The 22,265-nt window shown below is 39.2% G+C and overlaps 3 protein-coding genes across 4 annotated transcripts in view; 2 read left to right on the top strand and 1 right to left on the bottom strand.

Annotated features, from left to right (window-relative positions):
* cers5 (ceramide synthase 5) overlaps positions 1-15,978 on the top strand; it is a 32,666-nt gene extending 16,688 nt beyond the window's left edge. Inside the window, exons 2-10 of one of the 2 annotated variants that reach the window (XM_058632625.1) lie at positions 5,799-5,904; positions 6,770-6,900; positions 7,174-7,231; positions 7,387-7,437; positions 8,239-8,331; positions 10,547-10,675; positions 11,411-11,517; positions 13,143-13,299; positions 15,162-15,978. In XM_058632625.1, the coding sequence (XP_058488608.1) occupies positions 5,799-5,904; positions 6,770-6,900; positions 7,174-7,231; positions 7,387-7,437; positions 8,239-8,331; positions 10,547-10,675; positions 11,411-11,517; positions 13,143-13,299; positions 15,162-15,320 (991 nt within the window). In that variant the 3' untranslated portion in view covers positions 15,321-15,978. The other variant, XM_058632626.1, reaches the window with a different exon arrangement.
* A 1,822-nt stretch (positions 15,979-17,800) lies between these two features.
* LOC131461396 (cytochrome c oxidase assembly protein COX14 homolog) lies at positions 17,801-19,364 on the bottom strand. The gene is made up of 2 exons (XM_058632627.1): positions 19,238-19,364; positions 17,801-18,256 (listed from the first exon to the last, which is right to left on the bottom strand). The coding sequence occupies exon 2, from the start codon at positions 18,244-18,246 to the stop codon at positions 18,076-18,078; it is 171 nt and encodes a 56-aa protein (XP_058488610.1). The 5' UTR covers positions 18,247-18,256; positions 19,238-19,364; the 3' UTR covers positions 17,801-18,075.
* A 451-nt stretch (positions 19,365-19,815) lies between these two features.
* Positions 19,816-22,202, top strand: LOC131460350 (pre-miRNA 5'-monophosphate methyltransferase). Its single transcript, XM_058630749.1, has 2 exons — positions 19,816-20,045; positions 21,016-22,202. Exons 1-2 carry the CDS (start codon positions 19,851-19,853, stop codon positions 21,571-21,573), a joined length of 753 nt encoding a protein of 250 aa, XP_058486732.1. The 5' UTR covers positions 19,816-19,850; the 3' UTR covers positions 21,574-22,202.
* Positions 22,203-22,265: the final 63 nt, after the last annotated feature.

Raw genomic sequence — 22,265 nt, 5'->3', positions numbered from 1 at the left:
CACACACAGGGTCACACAATTACACATTGAGTTTTGGTGGCTCCTGCCACACACTGGTTCTGACCCATTGTTTAATTTTAGCTCTATTACATTTTCTCCTGTAAACATAGAATTTTTAAACTGGTACAAGTCTCTGGTTGTTTATTCCTGTCTTAACTCTGTGTTACTTGATACTGTGTGCTAATTAAACTTATATAGCTGTGTTTCGATGTTGGGTTGCCTGGCGACATTCCTATGCTGCACACAGGAAGTGATTTGTTTTATATCAAGGCAGAAAACCGCAAGTTGAGAAGGCTGCAAACAGGTTGGAGAAAAAAGAAGAAGAAGTTGTAGTTTCAATATCTTAATTCAATCCATTAATCTCTTTCTCTTTCAGTAACTTCTCCTTTTAATGCTTACACTTTGACATTCCGAACTAGAGTGGCAATGATTCATTGGTTCATAAGACATTATCCTTCCCCTTTGTTGTTTTATGTCTAGGTTTGTGTGTGCAGAGACATTCTTCTTTGTTTGCCCAGACTAAGCTTCTGTTTTAAAATGTCACATGCATGTTTGTCAGTTTAGGCTGCTGTAGAAACAGTGCATAAAGCAATTATACACCTAAACAAACATTCTTATTGTGGTGTATTCAATTTCTGCATAACATCTCTCCTCCTAACTAAACTAGCAATGATATTTCAGATTTGACCGAAGCCCACAGTTAAATGTAGGGCTGAATGTAAAAATATCTAATTGCAAACTTTTTCTGTAGATTGCAATTGTGATATTTGCAACGTGCAACATCTCTTTTTAAGTCAAGCTTCAGTTCAGTATAACTATGCTATAGATTTAACACAAGATATCATCAAATCATAATGTAAGGACGAGGATTTAAAGGTATGAACTGTTTCTTATGTTTATTCATCCGTCCATTTTCTACCGCTTTATCCTGACCCCTGAGTGCGAACCACTACAACCATGTGGCCCTTCTTACATTCATGTATTGCAGTTTTGTTTAGTTTTTAATTAAAAACAACATCAATTAATCAAATGATCAAATTGGCGTCTTTGTGAATTGCCAGTTGTCAGTCAGTCAGTCATCATCTACCGCTTTTATCCTCTGCCAGAGGGTCGCGGGGGGTGCTGTGCCAATCTCAGCTACATCGGGCGATAGGCGGGGTACACCCTGGACAGTTCGCCAGTCCATCGCAGGGCCACACAGATAGAGACAAACAACCATTCACTCTCACACTCACTGCTATGGTCAATTTAGAGTGTCCAATTTACCTATCCCCACATTGCATGTTTTTGGACTGTGGGAGGAAGCCGGAGTACCCGGAGAGAACCCACGCACACACGGGGAGAACATGCAAACTCCATGCAGAAAGGCTTGCCTTGTTCCAACTGGGGCTCGAACCCGGGTCTTCTCGCTGCAAGGCGAGAGTGCTAACCACTACACCACCGTGTGGGCCTTCTTACATTCATGTATTGCAGTTTTGTTTAGTTTTTAATTAAAAACAACATCAATTAATCAAATGGTTAAATTGGCGTCTTTGTGAATTGCCAGTTGTGTTGTTTCAAATTGTGATTTTGAACTGTTCAACCCACGGTTGCAAATGCAGTACTTTGCTATTTATAGAGCTGCGACTGTTACTCAGACAAGGCCCTTGCACTTTGTGGTTTCCTCTGTTGAAACAGGTTGTTTGCAGCGCTGCTCTCAGCCAGTACTACGTGTACACAGACCACACTGGTGCCGTTCTCAGGGGAGCAGGGATGTTTTGACGTTGAAATCATTTGATTAACTTGTGTTTCTCACCTCTCCTCCCCTGCTGTTGCCGCAGTCTGACGATTCTCACTGCAGGCTGGGACTTGCATGGACTGTGTCTGTCAATTTCGGCTCCTGTTTGTCATAAATATGGAAGTCCTGCGCTGTCAAGAGAACTCGCACTGTTGCTTGTGTCTGTGTCACGTCAGCTCATGTATTAGAGGAAGAGTGAAAGTGTGAAAATAGGCACTAAGCTTCACCACAGGGTCGTTTCAAGGTCAGTCATACACCATATCCGCCTTAGGGATTTTCTCACAACACAGATTGCTACACGTCGGCTCGCTCGTTCAGTGATTCATGCTTAAGTAGCACTTACACAATGAAATGAGGATTGTAATGTGCATCGCTCTAAGTAATGTTTAACAACATGATTCCATATTCAGTCTAACTTCTCTGCAGAAGGACTTTTATGTTTTCCATTTGTTCAGTTGCACACAGTCTTAACTTAAAGTTAATCAGTATCATAGGACAGTGAAATGATTAAGTTTAAGGGTCATATTTAAAAAAAAAAAAACACATTTCTTAAAGAACCAGATTTTGTGTGTCTACCCAGATTGGAAACAGATGGTATTCTTTGAGATATGTAATGCAGCAACTATGATCCATACACCTGTCGCCAGTTTTTAATCAGAATGCCATCTCCAGAGTGCAGCAACTGAGGCAAATCTGCTTCCTGCAGGGAGACAATAAAAACAGGGAGGACAAGAAGTGCAAGTAATGTTTACGTCACACAAAAGGCACTCATTTTCTTCCTCTTTTTTTATAATGGAACACAATGGCTCTGGGTATTTTGTGGTGAGTGTCAGATTCCCACTACCACGGACCCTCCCTGTGCGCTGCAGAAGACAATACAGGATTTATATGAGAAAGAGCGGTTTTCTAGAGTTGAAAATAGACTCAGGGTTGCTCAAGGAACAGTGAGGAGAAAGTTGTCCGCATTTAAAATGAAATGTTTCTGCATCAATCTGCCGTTTTTGTCCATATCTATTGTTGACAGTTCACTTCCACCTGTGATTTAGAACGTGTTCCCATCGGTGGCATTATTAGACGTCAGCAAGACCAATTAGTCTGTTATTAACCCTTGTGTTATTGTAAACAGACAGGCCAAATATGTACCGCTTATTTTGACGGAATATGCACTCTCTGGTGACTTTGTTAGGCAGACAGGACGCATAATAAAGTGATAGGAGTGGCACCTGGTGTGTTGTGCTGCCGTGGCCAATCTGCTTCAAAATTTGATGTGTTGTGCAAGATGATCTTCTGCATACTTTGGATGTCATGAATGGTTACTGTAGCCTCTCTGTCATCCCGAACCAGTCTGACCATTCTGCTCTGACCTCTGCGATGCTGATACAATCCCAGCAGATCGGTAGTCACTGTAATGCTCAGACCAGTCTGTCTGGCACCAACAACATTGCCACTTAAAAATCCACAGTGGAACATCTGTTGCCTCCCTGAGGAATCCTGAACAGTAGTTACCAGAACACTGCATCCTTACATCACCTACCGTCTCTCTCTTTCTCTCTCTCTCTCTCTCTCTCTCTCTCTCTCTCTAATGCATTCCCTAGCCTCTTACCCTAACCTGAACCTAAACAACTAGATGCCTAACCCAATTCTAACCCTAAAACCAGGTCTGAATTATTATTACACATCTTATTCCACAGACTGAAGAGAACATCTTCGTTTCTCAAATAGCTGCACAAATATCACACATTAATCCTTTTAAATATGCAATCGCATTTCCTGTCAACATAATTGCAATATTATGTATTATGTAATATTAAGATATTTATTCAAAATCGTTCAGCCCGAGCAACCGCCCCGGTTGCAATCATATCTAGTATCTACACCCCTAACTGCACTGAGTTGCTGATATGTGATGTGATTAATGGATTAGATGTTTGTGTAAACAAGCAGTTGAACAAAGTTTGTGCATTTCTGCGTGTTCGTTTCATGTTGAGTCATGTCATTTGAGAGTGATGGAAAACTGTACACCACACCACACTGTGAGGTGCCTTGAGGTAACAAATGTTAGGCTGAACCTTGTGGTCTCAAAAGGTTTCAGCTTCATTTACTGTATTTAAGTCGCATGTCTGACACAGAGGAAGTAAAGTCTGTCTGTGACGTGAGATCTCATGAACTGCCACATTTTTATTTTCTCTTTCTTTCCCTATTTTTTTTTTTTTTTTACCTCTCTAGAAAACCAAGTTATTCAAGCTGTAGATTTCACAGGTAAAGATCACGGGGTATTTTTTCTTCCATGGTTTCTTTTGTTTTTGCTTGACCACTACTGTCACTGCTGTTTGGAGTTGTGTTGTACCAGCATTAGGTTGAATTAACCCTTTTAAAGACTAAAAACCAGTCAATTTCCAAACCCTTTTTTTTTTTTTACATAATAGTTGTGCTGCCTTATTTTCCTTATTTGGAATTGTACAAAGGCCTTCTCATAAATAATTATTTATGGCCACATAACTCGCCCACACAGCTATACAATAACAGAACACACAAGTGGCCTATGGTGGGTAATAAGGCATCCTTTGTCCATGCTGCATTTCTGGATAGTCAGCTGTGATACTATAAATCTATTTTATCAGTCAGTTGTAACTTTGATGAGTCTCTCGGCCACAGGGAAGCTCAGAAATGATGCAGAACAAACATACAGGGAAGGGACACATGAGGTCATAATGTTCCCACAACGAAGAAGACATCTGGGGATTTTCAGAAGCTTCCCCAGAGCTTTTTCTTTTCCTTTTGCTGTAGTTTATCCATTGGACACCGTTGGCTAGTGGTCTTATCTTCATTTTACTGATAATAATAATAATTCAGTCAATTGGCACAAATGGAGAGAATTTTGTGTAACAAAAACTAAACCAGACATGAACCTGAAACTGTGTGTGTGATGTCCAGTCCAGATAGTTCTAGGGATAGGCCAATTTAATGAAACTGATTATTACTACTTATGACATCAAAATTCACAAATGCCGCTCAGTCACAAAATCAGAATTATTTTTTCATCCAAAAGCTTATTCGACAAAGTTTTGTTTTTCTTAACCTGTTTCCGTAACCGTAACCAGGTATTATAAACTTAGTTTACACAATTTGTTTTGCAATAAAATAATTAAAATGTATAAAATATGTGAATACACTGTGGTGCAGACACAAAATGCATGGCTCAGCTGCATGAGGACATGTCCATCTCCAATTCAGCTAGTTGCACAGTGTGTAATCTCCATGCAATGTGAGGTGCAAAGGGGTCGTGTTTAGTGTCTGTTGGTGTCTGGTTAATGCAGGAGTGAACGATTCTCTCTCCCTGTGGGTCAGGCTGGTTGAGCAGCAAACGATGTGGGCAGAGGCGCGAGTGAAGAACAAGAGAGTGCTGAAGCATGTCCCAGTGTGTTTAACAAGCACAGGGTACGCGCACTGTGAACTCACTAAATTTAAATTTAAATAAGCATGAAATACTGCACCACTGTCTTTAGACCAGACTTTTGTTGGTTAGTGGCTTTCTTTTGCCTCAAGATAGCAATTTGCAAACAATTTTAAGACCAACACACCCACAGTGCATTTGCTATCTACACAACTTGAGTGCAGGACATTGAAAATGCAACTGCAACAGTTGGAAAATCGCTAAAATGTTTTGTAAGTGAAGCAATTTTCATATTTAATGAAAAAATCCATATCTGTCAACCTCTAAGTAGAAATATATCTTTATTGTGCTTCTGTTCATTGTTATTCTCCGTAATCCATCTTATACATATATATATATATATATATATATATATATATGCTTCACTTATACCTGGCCGTAAAACAAAGTAAAACATATGCAGAATTTGTGTGAAAATGTCTTGTGTGAATATACTGGCATATAGATTGTCATATTTTCAATTTGACACAATTATCATTTTATATCATAGAAGTCTTTTCTGATTTCTGAGTTTTAATCTCTGACCTGTGATCTGTGACCTCACTCACATTTTGACCTGTGTTACAGATTTATTGCTGGTCCCTGTGCACGGAGTCTCCACCTTCAGCCAGGTGTTGCAAGAAGAGCTCAGCCCAATGCAGTGCTGGAGAAAGTTTACTCGTCGATCACAAAGGTTCAATTTCTCTTTTTTATCTCTCTCTTTATCTTTTTGTAAAAGGAGCATTTATGCACCGTTGTATAAACGAGACTTCCTTATTGCTGGTTATGCTTTGTTAGATGTCATATGGGAATAAACACAGAGATTTGACAGAATCCTATCTCAGCATCAGACAATTGACATTACATTACAACAGAGCAGACAACACAACAGTACAAAGTAGTAGTGACTTGTCAGAACCTTATTTTGCAGCTCTCTTTGTCGACAACACAACAGATCATCTGTCAGCACACGAGAAACAGAGTCCTTGTGCTGTCTTCATTTGCTATACAGTCACAGAGTGGAGTCTGCCTACTGAACTCATGAATACAATACGAAAGCAGATATTTGGCAGGGATACATCATGTGCTCAACAAGATCAACAGAAAAGCTGCCTGTCATGAATTAACAGTCAGGAATTTAATAGAAACATTGATTTTGCATGTTTGACCTCCAGTCTCCTGGAACGCCTGAAAACAAAGGGGTGTGGTTTGGGCAGCTTGCACGACGATGTTATATAAGACAATTTAGCACAGCTGTGTGTGATGAAAGGGCCACATATGTGTCCCCATTTGTAGAATTAGCAGAAATAACGTCACTTGTGCTGTTGCTTTTTGCTGTTTTCACTGAAAGTTGTATTAGTTTGCTCTCTTTCTATGTTGTGTTGTCAGTTTTCTTGACTTCACACGGCCTCGTCAGGTTGGTAATGTGTTCAAGTGTCAGATATTAAAGATAGAGTAGCAGCGAAACTGCATTGTGTGACTGTGGAGATTTGATATTTGATGTAAACGGTGACGACGAAGCTTTTCATCCCTTATTTCTTCTCTCTCTCTCGGCACAGAGTCCAGACTCCCGGCATCTGGATGGCCTGTCCAAACAGCTGGACTGGGAGGTGCGGAAGGTTCAGCGTTGGTTCAGACACCGCAGGAACCAAGATAAACCCAGCACGCACACTAAGTTCTGTGAAAGCATGTAGGTTAATGCCTGTCGTGTTCACCCTTGACGCTACCTGCAGTCATAAGCACACAGTGGTTGTTGATTTTTGTGTGGGTGTGGTTTTGTATTTCATACCATCAAGTTTAAGAACCTCTTCTGGCTTTTCCTTCAAGGCTTGTTTTTGCTACGATTTGAATGAAATTTGAAATTTGTCTTGGTTTTGGCACTGAGATGTTTCGAGTGTGGGTGACTGGATGTTGTGAAATTTAGTTAATTTTTTGATTATAATGTCCTCTCTTCTACTTCCAGGTGGAGGTTTACATTTTATTTGTGCATATTTATCTATGGTTTCCGGTTTCTGTGCCAGGTGAGAACAGTTTCAGATGGGAGAGAAGAGAAACGCTGATAAAGCAACACTTCAATCAATGTTTTTTTATATATATTACTAATCATATTTGATTTGGTTGTTATAGTTCCATACATTATCAGTTGTTTGCTGAACGTGTACATGTGTCTTTTCAGTCTACTTGGCTGTGGGATACAAGGCAGTGCTGGTACGGTTACCCCTATCAGGTATGACGCATCTCTACTCCCAGAGGTGTTCCAACAATAACTTTCACTCATTTCATTTATTAAATATCGTACGCAGTTTACACATCTGCCTGTACTGTCACAAATCAAGTCAAACAACACATACAAACATCCACTCTATTTGAACTCAGTCCCTTATGGCTCACAGACACGGTTACAGCAACCTGCTGAAGTTCAAACCGAGTACCCGAATAGGCTGATCCTAGTATTTCAGGCTATTTCAGAAACTGATGACCTACTGTGGTTTTCACACAAAACCATCTCAAGGGTTTACAGAGAATGGTTTGAAATAGAATAAATATCTAGTGAACATCTAAATAATATGCAAGCACCGCTAACTTGAATAATCACTTGTCAGAACCTTATTAGGTGTCTTGTGTACCTAATAAATTGGCCATTGGAGTGTGTATATAGAAAATGAGTGATTAAATTAGCACAAAAATTATAATTTTGTGATTATTTGAGACAGGGATTTAAACCCTCACACGCTACAAGAGAGTGATTTTTCCTCTGTTACTGAAAATGAATGAGTGTGTATGTGGACTGTGCCCACAATAGCTATGTTTACGTTTTAGATATTATTTACATGGACACCTGTTGACCTGACCCGGAACAGTTGTTAGTAAAAATGTTAAAATGAAACCTCCAGTAAGACTTTATCGTCTGTATACGGTGTGTTGTGACCACCACTGCTGCAAGGTAGTGGCCACACATCGTCTTTTCACTCTCACCACTGTGTGGCGTACACTTCATTTAACATGTGTCCCCTCTCTGTGTCTTCAGGTCATGACCCCGGGCCTTTACCACTACTATGTGACAGAGCTGGCCTTCTACTGGTCACTCATGTTCTCCCAGTTCACTGACATAAAGAGGAAGGTGAGAGAAACAGTCCTGACTGTGGTTTTGTGACGTTAGGCCACACTGGATTCTGCACCGCTGCCACTCCCTGCTAGACATTATTAAATATGCCCATTGTTCCTCATTTGGCAAAATGAGCATGTGTCTGAGTCCAAACCTGACTTAGTCTGGAGCTTTTACAGTTGTTATGGTTTGGAAGGGTCACATGTTTTTGTGCTGCTCGCTCTGTGAATGCCCTCAGTCATGTGACTGCAGGATAGAGCAGGCCTAACTCTGTTAGAATTAGAGACATTCCTCACAGTGCCAGCGTATTAGAGCTGCACTCTGACACATGGTTGCCTTTCATATCTCACATATTCCACCCGTGCACTGTGAGCGACGTTAAAACTGTTTTGTCATTGTATTGATCATTAATGGATTAATTAAGTCTCGAGTTCGTTGGTATTCTGATAAACAATCAATCAGTTTTAATAAGGTCTCTCGTTTTCTTTAAATGTGAATATGTTCAGGTTTGTGGTCTGTGTTTGGATTGTGGACAAAACAAAACATTTGAGGACATCATCATGTAAAGGTTTGAGCAAATCCGGCCATTTTAAAACACTGTTTTTGCTTTATAATAATGATAATCATGAGCATAATAATAAAAGTACTAATAATAATAATGATAAACTATAAGGATTTTGGCTCAAACTGCTTCACAATGAAAGGAAAACAAATTTAAAAAGCAAATACAACAATAAAAGACAGGGTAGTCTAAGGAAGTCTAAAGTCATAAAGTAAAAACCCTGTTTTAACTAAGAAAGATGCAAATAAAACACAACATGGGTTGAAATAAAAAGGAACTATTTGAAGGCTAGATTAAAAAGACAAGTTTTAAGTCTTCTTTTAAAAAAAATCTAGTGAGCTGGCTTCACTGATATCTAAGGCTAGTGCGTCCAAAATGTTCTTTCGACGGTCACGGGGAACCTCCAACAGACATTGATATTTTAATGGTGTCACGTTGTAGTGCTTCATCTTGTTTTAAATCTATAAGTGACTATTTAACTGAAGTATACTGTCTATATATCGCAAATCTCGGGGGCAAATAAAATGGCAGAAAAATTGCAATTAGCTATTTTTAACCCAAACTGTTCATCCTGATTTGATGGTCCTAATGTACATCAGGTATTAACCAATTAGACCGCAACCAATTCAATGTAAGACCAAGTAGTGCATCATTGTTGACGCGCTCAGCTGCAGACCTCCTTGTGTCGTCTTCTGCTGCTGCTGCTGTCAGTCCAGATGGCCTGATGGTCAGACGCACATGTCTCTGTCTTGAGCTCCGCTTTTGTGCGTCTGCTTTGTGGTTTGTCCTCGTTGTGCTGCACCGTGTTTACTCTTTCATTAACGCCGGATCTTCGTCCAAGTGTAGCTTCGTCTCTATGTGTTGGTGAAACTGGGATTGGCCACGCGACCCTCATGTGGAGGATAAAGGAGTTGACGATGGATGGGTGTCGTGTTGTAGTAGTTGTGAAAGAAATTGCAAAATTATAATTGTTTTGAATGTTATTTTCCACGAGTAACTTCTCTGACGTAGCCCTCTGAATATCAACAATGGTATTCTTACTCCACGCTGACTTATCAGTAATTAAATTGCAGAATCTGAATCGAATTATATGCAGTAGCAGAATTCCATTAATGATATCTGTCATGTAAAATTGAATTCACTATCAATATCAGTCATTGACATTTACTCAAAAATGAATTGTTTATATCTACTACTATTACTGCAAATATAATTAAGTTGGCAAAGTTCACATGCTACATACCATGTTAACATTTGTTTATTTAGCACAAAGTAAAGTTTCTTTTGATTGCAGGAGCCACAGTGAGCTTGATGAATAATATACAAATCAATTAAAGACAGGATTTTTCACAGCAACTAAATGAGAGAAAAAAAGGTTAAGTATGAAAATAAATACTAAAAATGAGAAAATAAATACTGATATTACTGTGTGCTGAATAATAACGGTAATGCAATTGACTATAATGTATCACATTTGAGTGAATTACAGTGCATCCTGATGGAGAAAGTCAATATTTGGCATTTTAATAAGTAGTTTGGTGTTAGGTGTGTGGTGGTTGGTAGTGATGGACGGTCCAGCACTTCCTTAGAGCCATGAGTCATTCTGCTGATTTCTCTGGTGAGTTGACATGTGCACTCGGCTAATTAATTACCCTTTTTTGACTCCAGGACTTTCTGATCATGTTCATCCATCACCTGGCTACAGTCGGCCTGATCAGCTTTTCCTATGTCAACAACATGGCACGAGTTGGGAGCCTGGTGATGTGTGTCCACGACGCCTCCGACTTCCTCCTGGAGGTCAGTTACACACAAGTTTCCACAAGTATCTCAATGTCTAATATAATATTTAAGAAATAAAAATGTGTATATAATGAAGAGGCCACTAACTGTGATCATATCTGATGTTGAAATGGTAAAATGATCATTACCTTTAACCATGAGCATTTTGGCTGTTTTTTTTCCATTACAGTATATACAGAGGCTATAAGAATATGCAATATAGAGTGTCCTATATCCTTTTTTTGAGCACACCCTAGGCAATCTAATAAAAAATATACTATATATACATATATATATAAATATATTTATATACTATATAAAGTACACAAAATGTTTAAAATCGCATTGAATTTGTGAAATTTGGAAATGCGTCACAGCTCAAAGTTCACTTGGCTCGTTTTTATGAACAAAAAGAAAAGAAAAACAGTCTTATTTTGTGACTTCTGCACAATTATTGCTACTTTATGTCAATATTAAAAATGCGATGTAAAATGAACCTTTACTTTGACTCAACAACACAAAAGAAAAGGATGGATGTCCATATAAGGAGTTGTGTATTATTCCCATGGCAAATTACCATGGGGGCACCTGCGGACACAGATCTGTGTGCACTAAGGATTAACGCTTTAACCCTCACTTCCACTTTGCAAAAATTCACTTTAAATGTATGTGTCCACAAATTTAAGTTTAAAAAAAAAAAAACTTTATCACTTTGCCAAACGTATACATTTCTGTTGTTTTCTTTTCAAACAGGCAGCTAAGCTGGCCAACTACACCAAATACCAGCGCCTGTGTGACTTCCTCTTCATTGTGTTTAGTGTGGTCTTCTTCATCACACGACTTGTTATATTTCCTATATGGTGAGTGCTCTGCGACACCTGCAGTGTCTGAATGAAGTATGTAACTGCTGCTCCGTGTTGTTTAATAGTCACAATAATTACAAATGTCCATCCATCTTCTACCACATTATCCTCCACATGAGGGTCACTGACGTAGGGTTGAAAGGCAGGGGACACCCTGGACAGGGCCACATAGAGACAACAACCACCATTCACTCTCACACTCACCCCTACTGTCATTTTTAAAAGTGTCTGCCTAATCCCACTGGACTGTGGGAGGAAACCAGAGACACGGGGAGAACACAAAGGGAGAACATGCAAACCTTGCTCCGACCAAACGTGTACAGTACAGATACTGTATGTATGAGTCCGATTCTATTCTGTATACCATTGTTTCCCAAACTAAAGCAATCTCATTTTCAATATAAAGCATGACAAGAACACAACTGTGTGCTTTTCCTGGCCATTTTTAATGTATTCCCTAATATGATTCTGAATGGCCATTTCAAAAAGATATGCTTCATAAAATAAATCTCAACTTTACTGTTATTTAATAACGCTCAAAGTCAAAGGCTGGAAATAAGTAACAAATACAAATACCCAACTTTTATCCTCTTAAAGATACTTGTTATCTCTAGAGTATTCCCGTGCTGACGGGTCATATCCTGTTACTGTAAGTCATGCCGGTGGTGGCCTGTTCTCTCCTCTCCTCAAATGTATCATGTGAGGTGAGATTGTTAAGAAACAACTGTCATGTGATACAACCATCACCAGCTTGTAAAACTAATTAGGCCTTTTTTCCTTTTTTTTTTTTAGACAAACATCCATCTTTATGGTATAGTTTTTTTTTTTTTGAGATTTACCCTCAAGACTGTTTACTGAGACTGTTCCTCACCAGAGACCTGGATGTTGACGCTCAATCTTTAGAGACAGACAAAAGAGAGCATATCATTGCCAAAAGTAACCTGAGCAGCTATATTCAGTGTCTGTTGCTGGACTGAAATCCATACCTGTGCAGGGGGAGGCGAGTCTGTTGACCACCTCCTATCACGCACCTGGATTTAAAGCTAACGTTACAGTAGACCTCTGTCACTCAGTTCATTTGTTGCCAGAGGCCTTCAAATGGGGGATATTCTTGCTTTCACAATGGGCTTCATTAGACGAATGTGATGAAAATACAACTATCAATATTAAACCCTTTTGAAAAAACCCTCCATAGGTCTATTTGACTCCGTCCAGACATAGTAAGAGAGCCACTGTTCTGAATATGTCTTCAGGACACTTTTGGGACCACTTCTATGGCTGATGTTGTCTGATTGGAATTAGGTTAGAGGGTTACATTTTAATTTTTTAAATGGTTAAAACTCATTTCATGTCACGGAGGCGTAAGTAGTGCTTTGATCCACTCGGCTCCTCTCGTCTCCTTTGTTTCTCCCTCTCTCTGTGTCTCACGTACACATTAAACCTGATGTCGTGACAGTCATGTTGTCAGCGTGTATTTGAATGAAAGTCCGATCAAGTGTGGTCACAGGAGACACATCCAGGACGGGCGTGCTAGCGCCGTCTGTCCACACGTAATCTGATCACTGAGGACAGACGTTAGTAACGGTTTCTGATCGTTGAGTCGTTGTCTCCTTGTTTTCCAGGGTCCTTAACTCCACTATGTTTGAGAGCTGGGCTATAGTCGGGCCGTTCCCGTCCTGGTGGGTCTTCAATGTCTTACTGCTGGTCCTTCAAGTGCTGCACATCATCTGGTCCTACCTCATAGCCGGTATAGCCATCAAAGCCATACTGCGCGGCAAGGTGGGTCACACGTCCTCAGCCCAGTCAATGAGTTGAAATAAAGAAAATGATCACTGACCAACTGTAACAGATGAAAATGAATATTATGATTAAAAAACTAGATCTATCTATCTAATCTAGAACGGTATAACGATATTAGAAGTGTTAAGTCCCGGTTACCATAAAATTACGGAGCCAAACTTGCACACTACCATGTGCATGTGAACAGGTAAATGTATCCATGAAACCACACCCAAAAATCAGAATTATCAATTAAATTAAAGTTTTAGCTCCTACACATAGATGTTCTGCTTTTCAGTGTCTCATGTGTAAGTTAAATATAAAAATAATAATAATACAGCAGTAAAGATGTCATCTCAGCCTCTCACAAACTGTGTACTTTGTTTTCTTAATCACAAAACCTTTACAGTGTTTGATTTTTGATTTGACACATAAAGCTTTCTCCCACTATCACAACTACTGTACACGAAGATCTGGCACCTGTTATTTTCACTTCTCTTCACTGCTGTCGTCGCACACCCTCTTCACAGTTTCTTTATGACACATCTTGACGTGTAAACTACTGCCTGTCTGTAAGCTCAAGCTCAGACTGAGCCACTGTGCCCAGGCTGGTGTTGCTGGTGTTGCAGTAAAGACACATTTCTCACATTTTTTATACTATTATGCAAAAAAATGGATTCTTGAAACATTTGAAAGCTTTTTAAATGATTTATGAATAGTCTTTCTGAGCCATTATAGCAGTGACACAAATGAAGAGCAGTCAGAGAATTTTTCTCCCCCTCAGTCTGTCCCTGACTCTGTGTCCTCTCTCTGCAGACGCTGTTTGTTTCCTCTCCCTCTGGAATGAGAGAGGGAGATCCTGTCCTTCTGTCTATCTTTGTCCACTGATCTCTTCTCCACTATTTCGCTTTCGCTTCTTTCCGTTTGTCCCTCTCAGCTTGAGAACTTTACCTTCTGTGTCTGTAAGTTTCTGCTCTATTGCGGTTCCTCTCACACATCTTGTGTAATCTGTTCTTATCGGTTTCTATTCAGGACTTAAGACTACTTGCAACATTGTGAGCATTGTAAAAAAAAAGTAGGAAGACAGTTGTAAATAATAAAACAGTGTCACAAATGTCAGGTTTGTCCAAATGTTTCTCATTAGTCAGGAGTGGGCTGAAATTGTCACCACAGCACCACCGTGTGGGAGAGAGAAAAATTTGAGAATGACACTAACACTGAATAAAATAATTTTAAAACTTTAAATCATTTGGGCAATATTCTAACCAAATGGCTACAAATGGGGCAACAAAGAAAATAACACAGCAACCGTCACCAATTTTTCTTCATTAAATTCTGGTGATCTACAGAGTTTTCTTTGCAATTAAAATAAATAATCTGTCCTCTCATGGAAGGAAAAACAAGAGACCCTGGAGACTGACGAGCGCTTGCTTGATTATCAAGGTGTGAAGTGTTCACAGAGCAGCAGAGCATGTATAAATTAGCTTTCTCTCTACAGTGCTGATATTGTTCATTGTGAATATATGCCATAATAACTATGGAGACTGCATTTCAGACGGCCTTTTTTTAAAAAAAATAAAAAACAACAAAAACTGAATAAGATGTGGATTGGAGATTAAAGGTAATGCTTATGTTTTTTGTTATTAAATCTGTTTTTATAAAATAACAAAAAACAGTAATACACTATTTTGCTGAACATACAGGTTAACTTGTCCTTTCATGTCGTAAAGGAGCGATGTCAAAAATCACAGCATTATTTGGCAGAAAATTAATTGTTTTTTTATTCATCTTGTGTAAGTTATTACTTGCATGTAAATAAAGAAAAGGGAAACTTAATTATATCCTTGTCTTCCATTCACCAGGTGTGTAAGGACGTCCGCAGCGACATAGAGAGTAGCTCAGAGGACGAAGCTGAAAAGCCCACAGAGGGCATCAAGAATTCTGCTCATTCTGTGAGGGGAGAAAATGGCACTAATGGCCACTGTGCTGCCGCCAAAGCACAGAACCACAGCAGCTGGTGACACGGAGGCTGAAATCTGGCGCCCCCCACAGTTTATTACCCTAACAACATGACAATGACAGCGAGTGTGCGCAGATTCACGAGTGGAGCGGTTGTTGGATATGCACTTGACGTCATCTGTGAAGACTCCTATAACGACAATACTCAAGAGGTGAATTGAGCAGGAAATCAGTCGATAGGAAGTGATTAGCGTTCGCTTTTTCTTCAAATGGGATTTATTTGTGCTAAGTAGTCAGTTTCAATGTTCTCTCCCAGTTTTATTGGTCAGATGAACTTGATGGTTTTTGTTTTTAAGGGTTGATTTTACACTGGAACACTTAGACAAGGAAACTGGGATGACTTTAAACTTTCAAGTTATTACACCTAAAATGTGATCAGAAATGCACCACACTTTAAAGAGCGGCTGTTTATGCCCTTTGCAGTTTTTGTGTAATTACTATTTTACCACATTGTTTGCCTTCGTCAAGTCTAATTGGTTAGTTCTGTTTTAGAGTTGTTGTTGTTTTTTTTACGTCTTCGGAGACCAAATGTATGTGAAATTGTTTGACGTCACTGCCTATAGAGGAATCCAGGTATGAGAACATACTACTAACCATCTGGTATTCTGTTCTCACTTGAGTACCTTGTAGTGTTTTTCCAAATATATTCTGTTGTTGAAAGGTGTCATTCTTATTGTTGTCCTCTAGGAACACAAGTGCATTGGGTGACGGTAGCTGTGGCTCTGCTAGTCTTCATGCCAATTGAGCAAGATGCTTAACCCCACGTATGAAAGATGAGTGATATACAGTGCTCAGCGTAAATGAGTACACCCCCTTCGAAAGGTACCATTTTAAACAATATCTCAATGAAAACAAAAACTATTTCCAAAATGTTGACAAGACTAAGTTTTATTTAACATCTGTTTAACTTATAACATGAAAGTAGAATAATAATATAACTTAGAGAACAAAATTTATAGTTTTACTCAAATTGGGGTGAAGCAAAAATGAGTACACCCCACTGAAAGTCTCTGGAGCAAGGCTAAATTTTAGACTACAAATGTCCAATTTCTCAATAATCAACCACAGGTGAGTCTAATTATTCATCACACAGGTGTCCAGCAGACAGTTGACTATAAACCCCTTCCCATATCATGTTGTTAGCAATGGCACCACATGGAAGAGAAATGTCTCAAGACCTGAGAAAGAAAATAATTTCTTTACACCGCAAAGGTGAAGGCTACAAGAAGATCAGCAAAGCTTTACTTATCAGTCAGAATACTGACTGATACTGCTTCAAAAGTTTAAAAAAGATGGAACTGCAACCATCTCACAGAGACGTCCAGGTTGTCCACGGAAGTTAACACCTCGACAGGAGCGTCTCCTGATGAGAAGGGTCAAAGAAAATCATCATGCAAGTTCACTGCAGTTATCCAAGGAAGTAGAAAGCCAATCTGGGGTGACTATTTCCCGTGCCACAATATGGCATACACTGCAGAGGAATGGCATGCATGGGTGCTGTTCTAACGGAAGCCTCTCCTAAAGCCCAGGCACATAAAAGCCCGCCTAGAGTTTGCCAGGGTCCATGCTGACAAAGATGAAGACTACTGGGACTCTGTACTTTGGAGTGATGAGACCAAGATAAATGTTTTTGGAACTGATGGCTTCAAAACTGTATGGCGTCGCAAAGGTGAGGAATTCAAAGAAAAATGCATGGTGCCTACAGTGTAACATGGTGGTGGCAGTGTCCTTATGTGGGGCTGCATGAGTGCTGCTGGTATCTGGGAGCTGATGGCATCATGAATTCACAGATGTTTTGCTCTATACTGAAAGAAAAGATGCTATCATCACTCCGTGCCTTTGGTCGTCGTGCACTTTTCCAACATGACAATGATCCTCAACGCACATCTAAGGCCACTGTTGGATTTCTGAAGAAGAACAGGGTAAAAGTGATTCAGTGGCCAAGTATGTCTCCTGATCTGAACCCAATTGAACACCTATGGGGAATTCTGAAGAGTTGAGGATTACTCTCCATCGAGCATCCAGTCTCTAAAAGAGATCATTCTTGAATGGAAAAAGATTGATGTAGCAAAATGTTTCCAACTTGTTCATTCCATGCCTAGACGACTTGGTGCTGTTATTAAAAATCATGGAGGCCATACAAAGTACTAGATTTAGTAGTTTTTGTTGTGGGGTGTACTCATTTTTGCATCGCCCTTATTTCAGTAAAACTGAAAAATGTGTAATCTAAGTTATGTTATTGACCTTACTTTCATGTTATAAGTTTAACAGATGTTATATAAACTTATATATATTCAACATTTTGAAAATAGTTTTTGTGTTCATTGAGATATTGTTTAAAATGGTACTTTTCAAAGGGGGTGTACTCATTTACGCTGAGCACTGTATACGCGCTGTATGAAACTGAGTGAATGGATGAATGGCAAAATTGTAGTGTGAAGCAGCTTTAGAAAAGCACTATATTAATGCAAACTATTCACCATTGTGTGGTTTAAAGGCATTTAATATAACATAATTACATCCATCTTCACCTCTTGATTAGTGCAAGTCATAACTTGGACATGAAGGAGGCCAGTGATACGCACAAACAATGTGTGTGGTTCATCTTCCATTAGAGGACACACCAAACAGCCTCATAATTTAGTTGACAAATGTCCTAATAAGAATAAACATCTTCCTGATTCAGTAAATGAAAAAAAAATGGAGGAAAGGGAAAATGTCCACATCTATGCAAAAAGGAGATCAATCCATCTCGCCTTAGTCTTTGACTTGATCCTGGTTTTCTGCTGCCAGCTTCAGCTGTTTTTGCCTTTGCATGTATCTGTATCCTCGCATGACAGCTAGGTATCCTCCGTATACCGTCAGCAGCATCATGGAGCCAGAAAAAGCCCGGTAGCCGATGTCAGCCAAACGCTTTCCAGTCACCATAATGAGGATCCTGAAGGAAACAGGAAGAGGACATAAGCAAGATGAGAGGCTAAATACTCACAGCAGTTTTGGAGAGTAAAGAAGCTTTATCTATAATCTTCAAGGTGGCTAATGTAGCGCTGGAATTGAGCCACACCATTAATAATGTGGTAGAGAGTCTCTTTAGACTTAAATCAAATACATTATTTTAACTTGCTGGATTTGCCAAATTATATTTATATTCTACCATCTCATAAAACTTAGCGAAATTAAATGTTATCCACATATGTGATCTATTAGGTACTTGGCTACGTGGGTATTTTATACTTTACTATTACTGTTGTACTATTTTTATTGTTCCCATAATGCAAAAATTATTATTCTTACAGATTTACTATCATTGAACAATATGAAGCGATCGGTTCCACTTCAACCAAGTACTAAACAAAAATGCTGATTGCACATTAGTAACTAAATTCACACATAATTTATACCGTAAAACACTGTGGTGGTCCATTCCATTGCAGTACATTTAGATGAGATGCACTATATTTTTACAGCGAAACATTGTTCTATTTCGTGTGTAGATATTGAACAAAACCATATTTATACGATTACTACAGGAAATATGAAAACTCTTCGAAAACGAGACGTCTTTGAGTCAACAGAGCATCATAATAGAAAGAAAAACACCGTTTTCTGATCATATCCATCTGTGGTGTCATAACAAATCTGCCATTTTACTTCCTTGTGTTGCACATTAATGTCAGACACGGGTTTTGACTCTGTTGTCTGATCATACTGTTCTTTTAACATTTATAAACGAAGCAGACTGTCGTACTTCATAATAAACTATCACGTAACATTAGTTAAACCTTCATTAGCCTTTCACGTGTGTCTGTGACACAGTATCTTAAAAACTGTTCCTTTTTACCTTCAGCAGCACAAATATCCGTCACATATTTAGTAGAGCATATACTTTTAAATTATTCTGAGCATCTGAACTTCATACCTTTTGTTGAAAGAGGCGCAATTAAACACAAACTGTCGTTGTTGTCCTCAATGTCAGTGGACAGACATGTGAAAATAGCAAAGAAGCTAATGAACTTTTCATCGGGTACGGCAACCCGGAGGAGACATATCACTTCTCACAAACCTGCGGGCAAAGTGGCAGAGCGCCACCTACTGACCTGGAAGAGTTCATTCTTGTTTTGTTGTTGCAGATGCTCAGCTCAAATACATGACACCAACAAATCTGTTAACTGTTAATTTTACCAGAAATAAATGAAATTCCAATTCCAAAAAAAAAAAAAATCTGATTATGTGCTGAAATATTCCAGGATCACAGGACAGAGACATTTTTTCTCTTCTTAAAGCTCGACATTTTAACGGTTTGCACTTCCAGACCACCGTACATAATAAAGAGATACTAAGTCAGGAATAATAATGACTTGGGTATGCATTCGTTATTTTTCCATACTTTGCTGTTTTAATAGTTTGTTCTTTTAAAAATTAACTATTCGTGGAAGAAAAATATTGCTAAATGTTACCAAGTAAATGAATGGTTCGTGACTGCTCGTCTATGTTTCCCACTCGGAAGCATTTGACAGACGCACACAGTTACAATGGCAACATGTAGCGACTCCGTGGATGATTTAAATGAACCTGGAGCTGCACCTCATGGAAACTTTATAAACTACTACACCTTTAATCCTCCAGAGAACCGTCTGAGTCTGATTCCCGCTTCTCTCCTCCAGGATTTAGGTTACAACCGCGGGGAAGAGAACACGCTACTTTTGGACGTGGGCTGTAATTCTGGGGTACGAGAGTCAAACAGCAGCACGTCGTCGTCGTTGTTGTTGTTGTTGTTGTTTTTATTTATAACTACCAACAGTTTTCCTGCATGCACACGTGACATGTTTTTATACACTTTGGCATACAGTAATTATCCATAATCTGCACATGCTTTAAGAGTTTCAATAAATGCTGACGGTTTCACTGTGCGATCAAATCTAGATTAATCATTACTAAATTGATCGTCAACTATTTCGATAATCGATTAATCGGTTGGAAGCTTTTTTCATGATAAAAAAAAAAACAAGATTTCTGATTGTTTCAGCTTCTTAAATGTGAATATTTTATTTCTTTGCTCCACATAACACATCATTAAAAGTGAATCATTTTGGTTTGTGGACAAAACAAGACATTTGAGAACATCATCATTTCCAGGTTTGACAAACACTGATCAACATTTTTTAACCTTTTCTGATTAATAGTTGCAGCTCTAATATTTCACGTGAATGACTTGAGAACACTAGCTCCCCAACACACAGTTCTAGTGTTTTATTGTGAGGTGCAACAAACCAAACCAAAGAAATACTTAAATACTGTCACAAAAACACAACTTATTAAACTATTTATTTTACATAACACAGACTTATTGCAATAATATTATTATTAGTATCAATTATGTTGGTCAGGATAACATGGAATTTTCATAGCAAGTCAAGCTTATTGTTAAATAATATAAGGTTTGGAACACAGTAATGTTAGACATGATAAGCTTTTCATCAGAGATGGAAAGATTGACATCAACTCAATTAAAAAAAACAGAATTCTTTTAATTTCATGTTATTTAAACATTTTTCCTTGGAGGTACAGAACTGTTATTATTATAAATTAGCAGTGAGTACAAATTGGTGGGTTGTCCCTTTTCAGAATGTCTGATTCTTGATTCTGAAATCAACATGGTGATCAGTGCCCTCCTCTTTGTTTCCCTCTGAACGGCAGGACCTGAGTGTAGCCTTTTACAAGCATGTGGTGCAGGAGCCTGTGAGTGAAGACGAGTCAGAGAAGAGCAGAGTTCATCTCCTGGGCTTTGACCTCGACGAGGCTCTAATCCAGCGAGCTCAGCAGACCAACCCTCTGCCCCGCAGCATCTCCTTCATCCCTCTGGACATCACAACAGACACAGAGCAGCTGCAGCGTTACCTGGAGCAGCACGGCTGCTCTCACTTCCACTTGAGTCTGTGCCTGGCTGTCACTATGTGGGTCCATTTGAACCACGGAGACTCGGGCCTGCTGCAGCTTCTCTCTCACCTGGCCTCCATCAGTCAGCATCTCCTGCTGGAGGCGCAGCCGTGGAAGTGTTATCGCTCGGCGGCTCGGCGGCTGAGGAAGCTGGGTCGCTCGGACTTTGACGTCTTCAAGACCCTGAAGATTCGTGGGGACATGGCTACACATGCCAGGGAACACCTGGAGAGAGACTGTGGCATGGAGCTTATCCAGAGCTATGGCAGCACTGTGTGGGACCGCAAACTGCTACTGTTCAGGAGGAGATTGGTCTAAAGGGACAGTGTTGAGTTTTCATCTGCTGCACAGGAGCTGCAGGGACATGATTATACAATCATTTCACTGGTTGCAGCTTTAGAAATATAAGAGTTTCGTTAATCTGGGTATTACTGGGGTGTGTATGCTTGGTTTAACAAAAATAAACACATTTAGTTAATAAGTGCCATTTTAAAGACACTCTACAAATAATCTTTTAATCAAGTAATAAAAATGCTTTGAATGTAATACAAGTTTTAGTGCATAATGGCTTTAAAACAAAAATCTATCGATTATTATGTTTAGAATTAGCCTTTTTTTTTATTGCCACTATGGGTCACGTTTTGAAGCAGAAGCTTACAACACAAACCAAGACGAATGATTATCTTCCTGGTATGTGAAGGCCACCTAGCTACCTCACATACTAGGGTAAAGGAAGGAGTCCTCCATTTGTTACAATCCAGTCTCACCACTAGATGTCACCAACTCTTACACATTAGACCTTGAACAGACCAAATTCCTGGAGCCTGAGATGTTGTCTACAAACAGCTGTGTCACAGCCTTAAACCAGAAGACAGTCAAGTATGCGATGATGTAAGACATCAAGAAAAAACATTTCACTTTCATCTGATAAAAGCCATGGAAAACAATTTATATGTTGTGGCTATTTTGTCAAAAAGCAGCAGCATTCAGCAGATCACAGTGGTCAATAA

The sequence above is a fragment of the Solea solea genome, chromosome 6, assembly GCF_958295425.1.
Source record: "Solea solea chromosome 6, fSolSol10.1, whole genome shotgun sequence".
Classification (NCBI taxonomy): Eukaryota; Metazoa; Chordata; class Actinopteri; order Pleuronectiformes; family Soleidae; genus Solea; species Solea solea.
The sequence above is the reverse complement of the archived record's forward strand: the minus strand, read 5'-3'. Positions and strand labels throughout refer to the sequence as shown.

Coding starts and splice junctions, on each gene's coding strand:
- LOC131461396 (XM_058632627.1), bottom strand. CDS start 18,246: ATGGTGACTGGAAAGCGTTTGGCTGACATCGGCTACCGGGCTTTTTCT.
- LOC131460350 (XM_058630749.1), top strand. CDS start 19,851: ATGGCAACATGTAGCGACTCCGTGGATGATTTAAATGAACCTGGAGCT. Junction 20,046..21,015: donor ACGTGGGCTGTAATTCTGGG/GTACGAGAGTCA, acceptor TCTGAACGGCAG/GACCTGAGTGTAGCCTTTTA.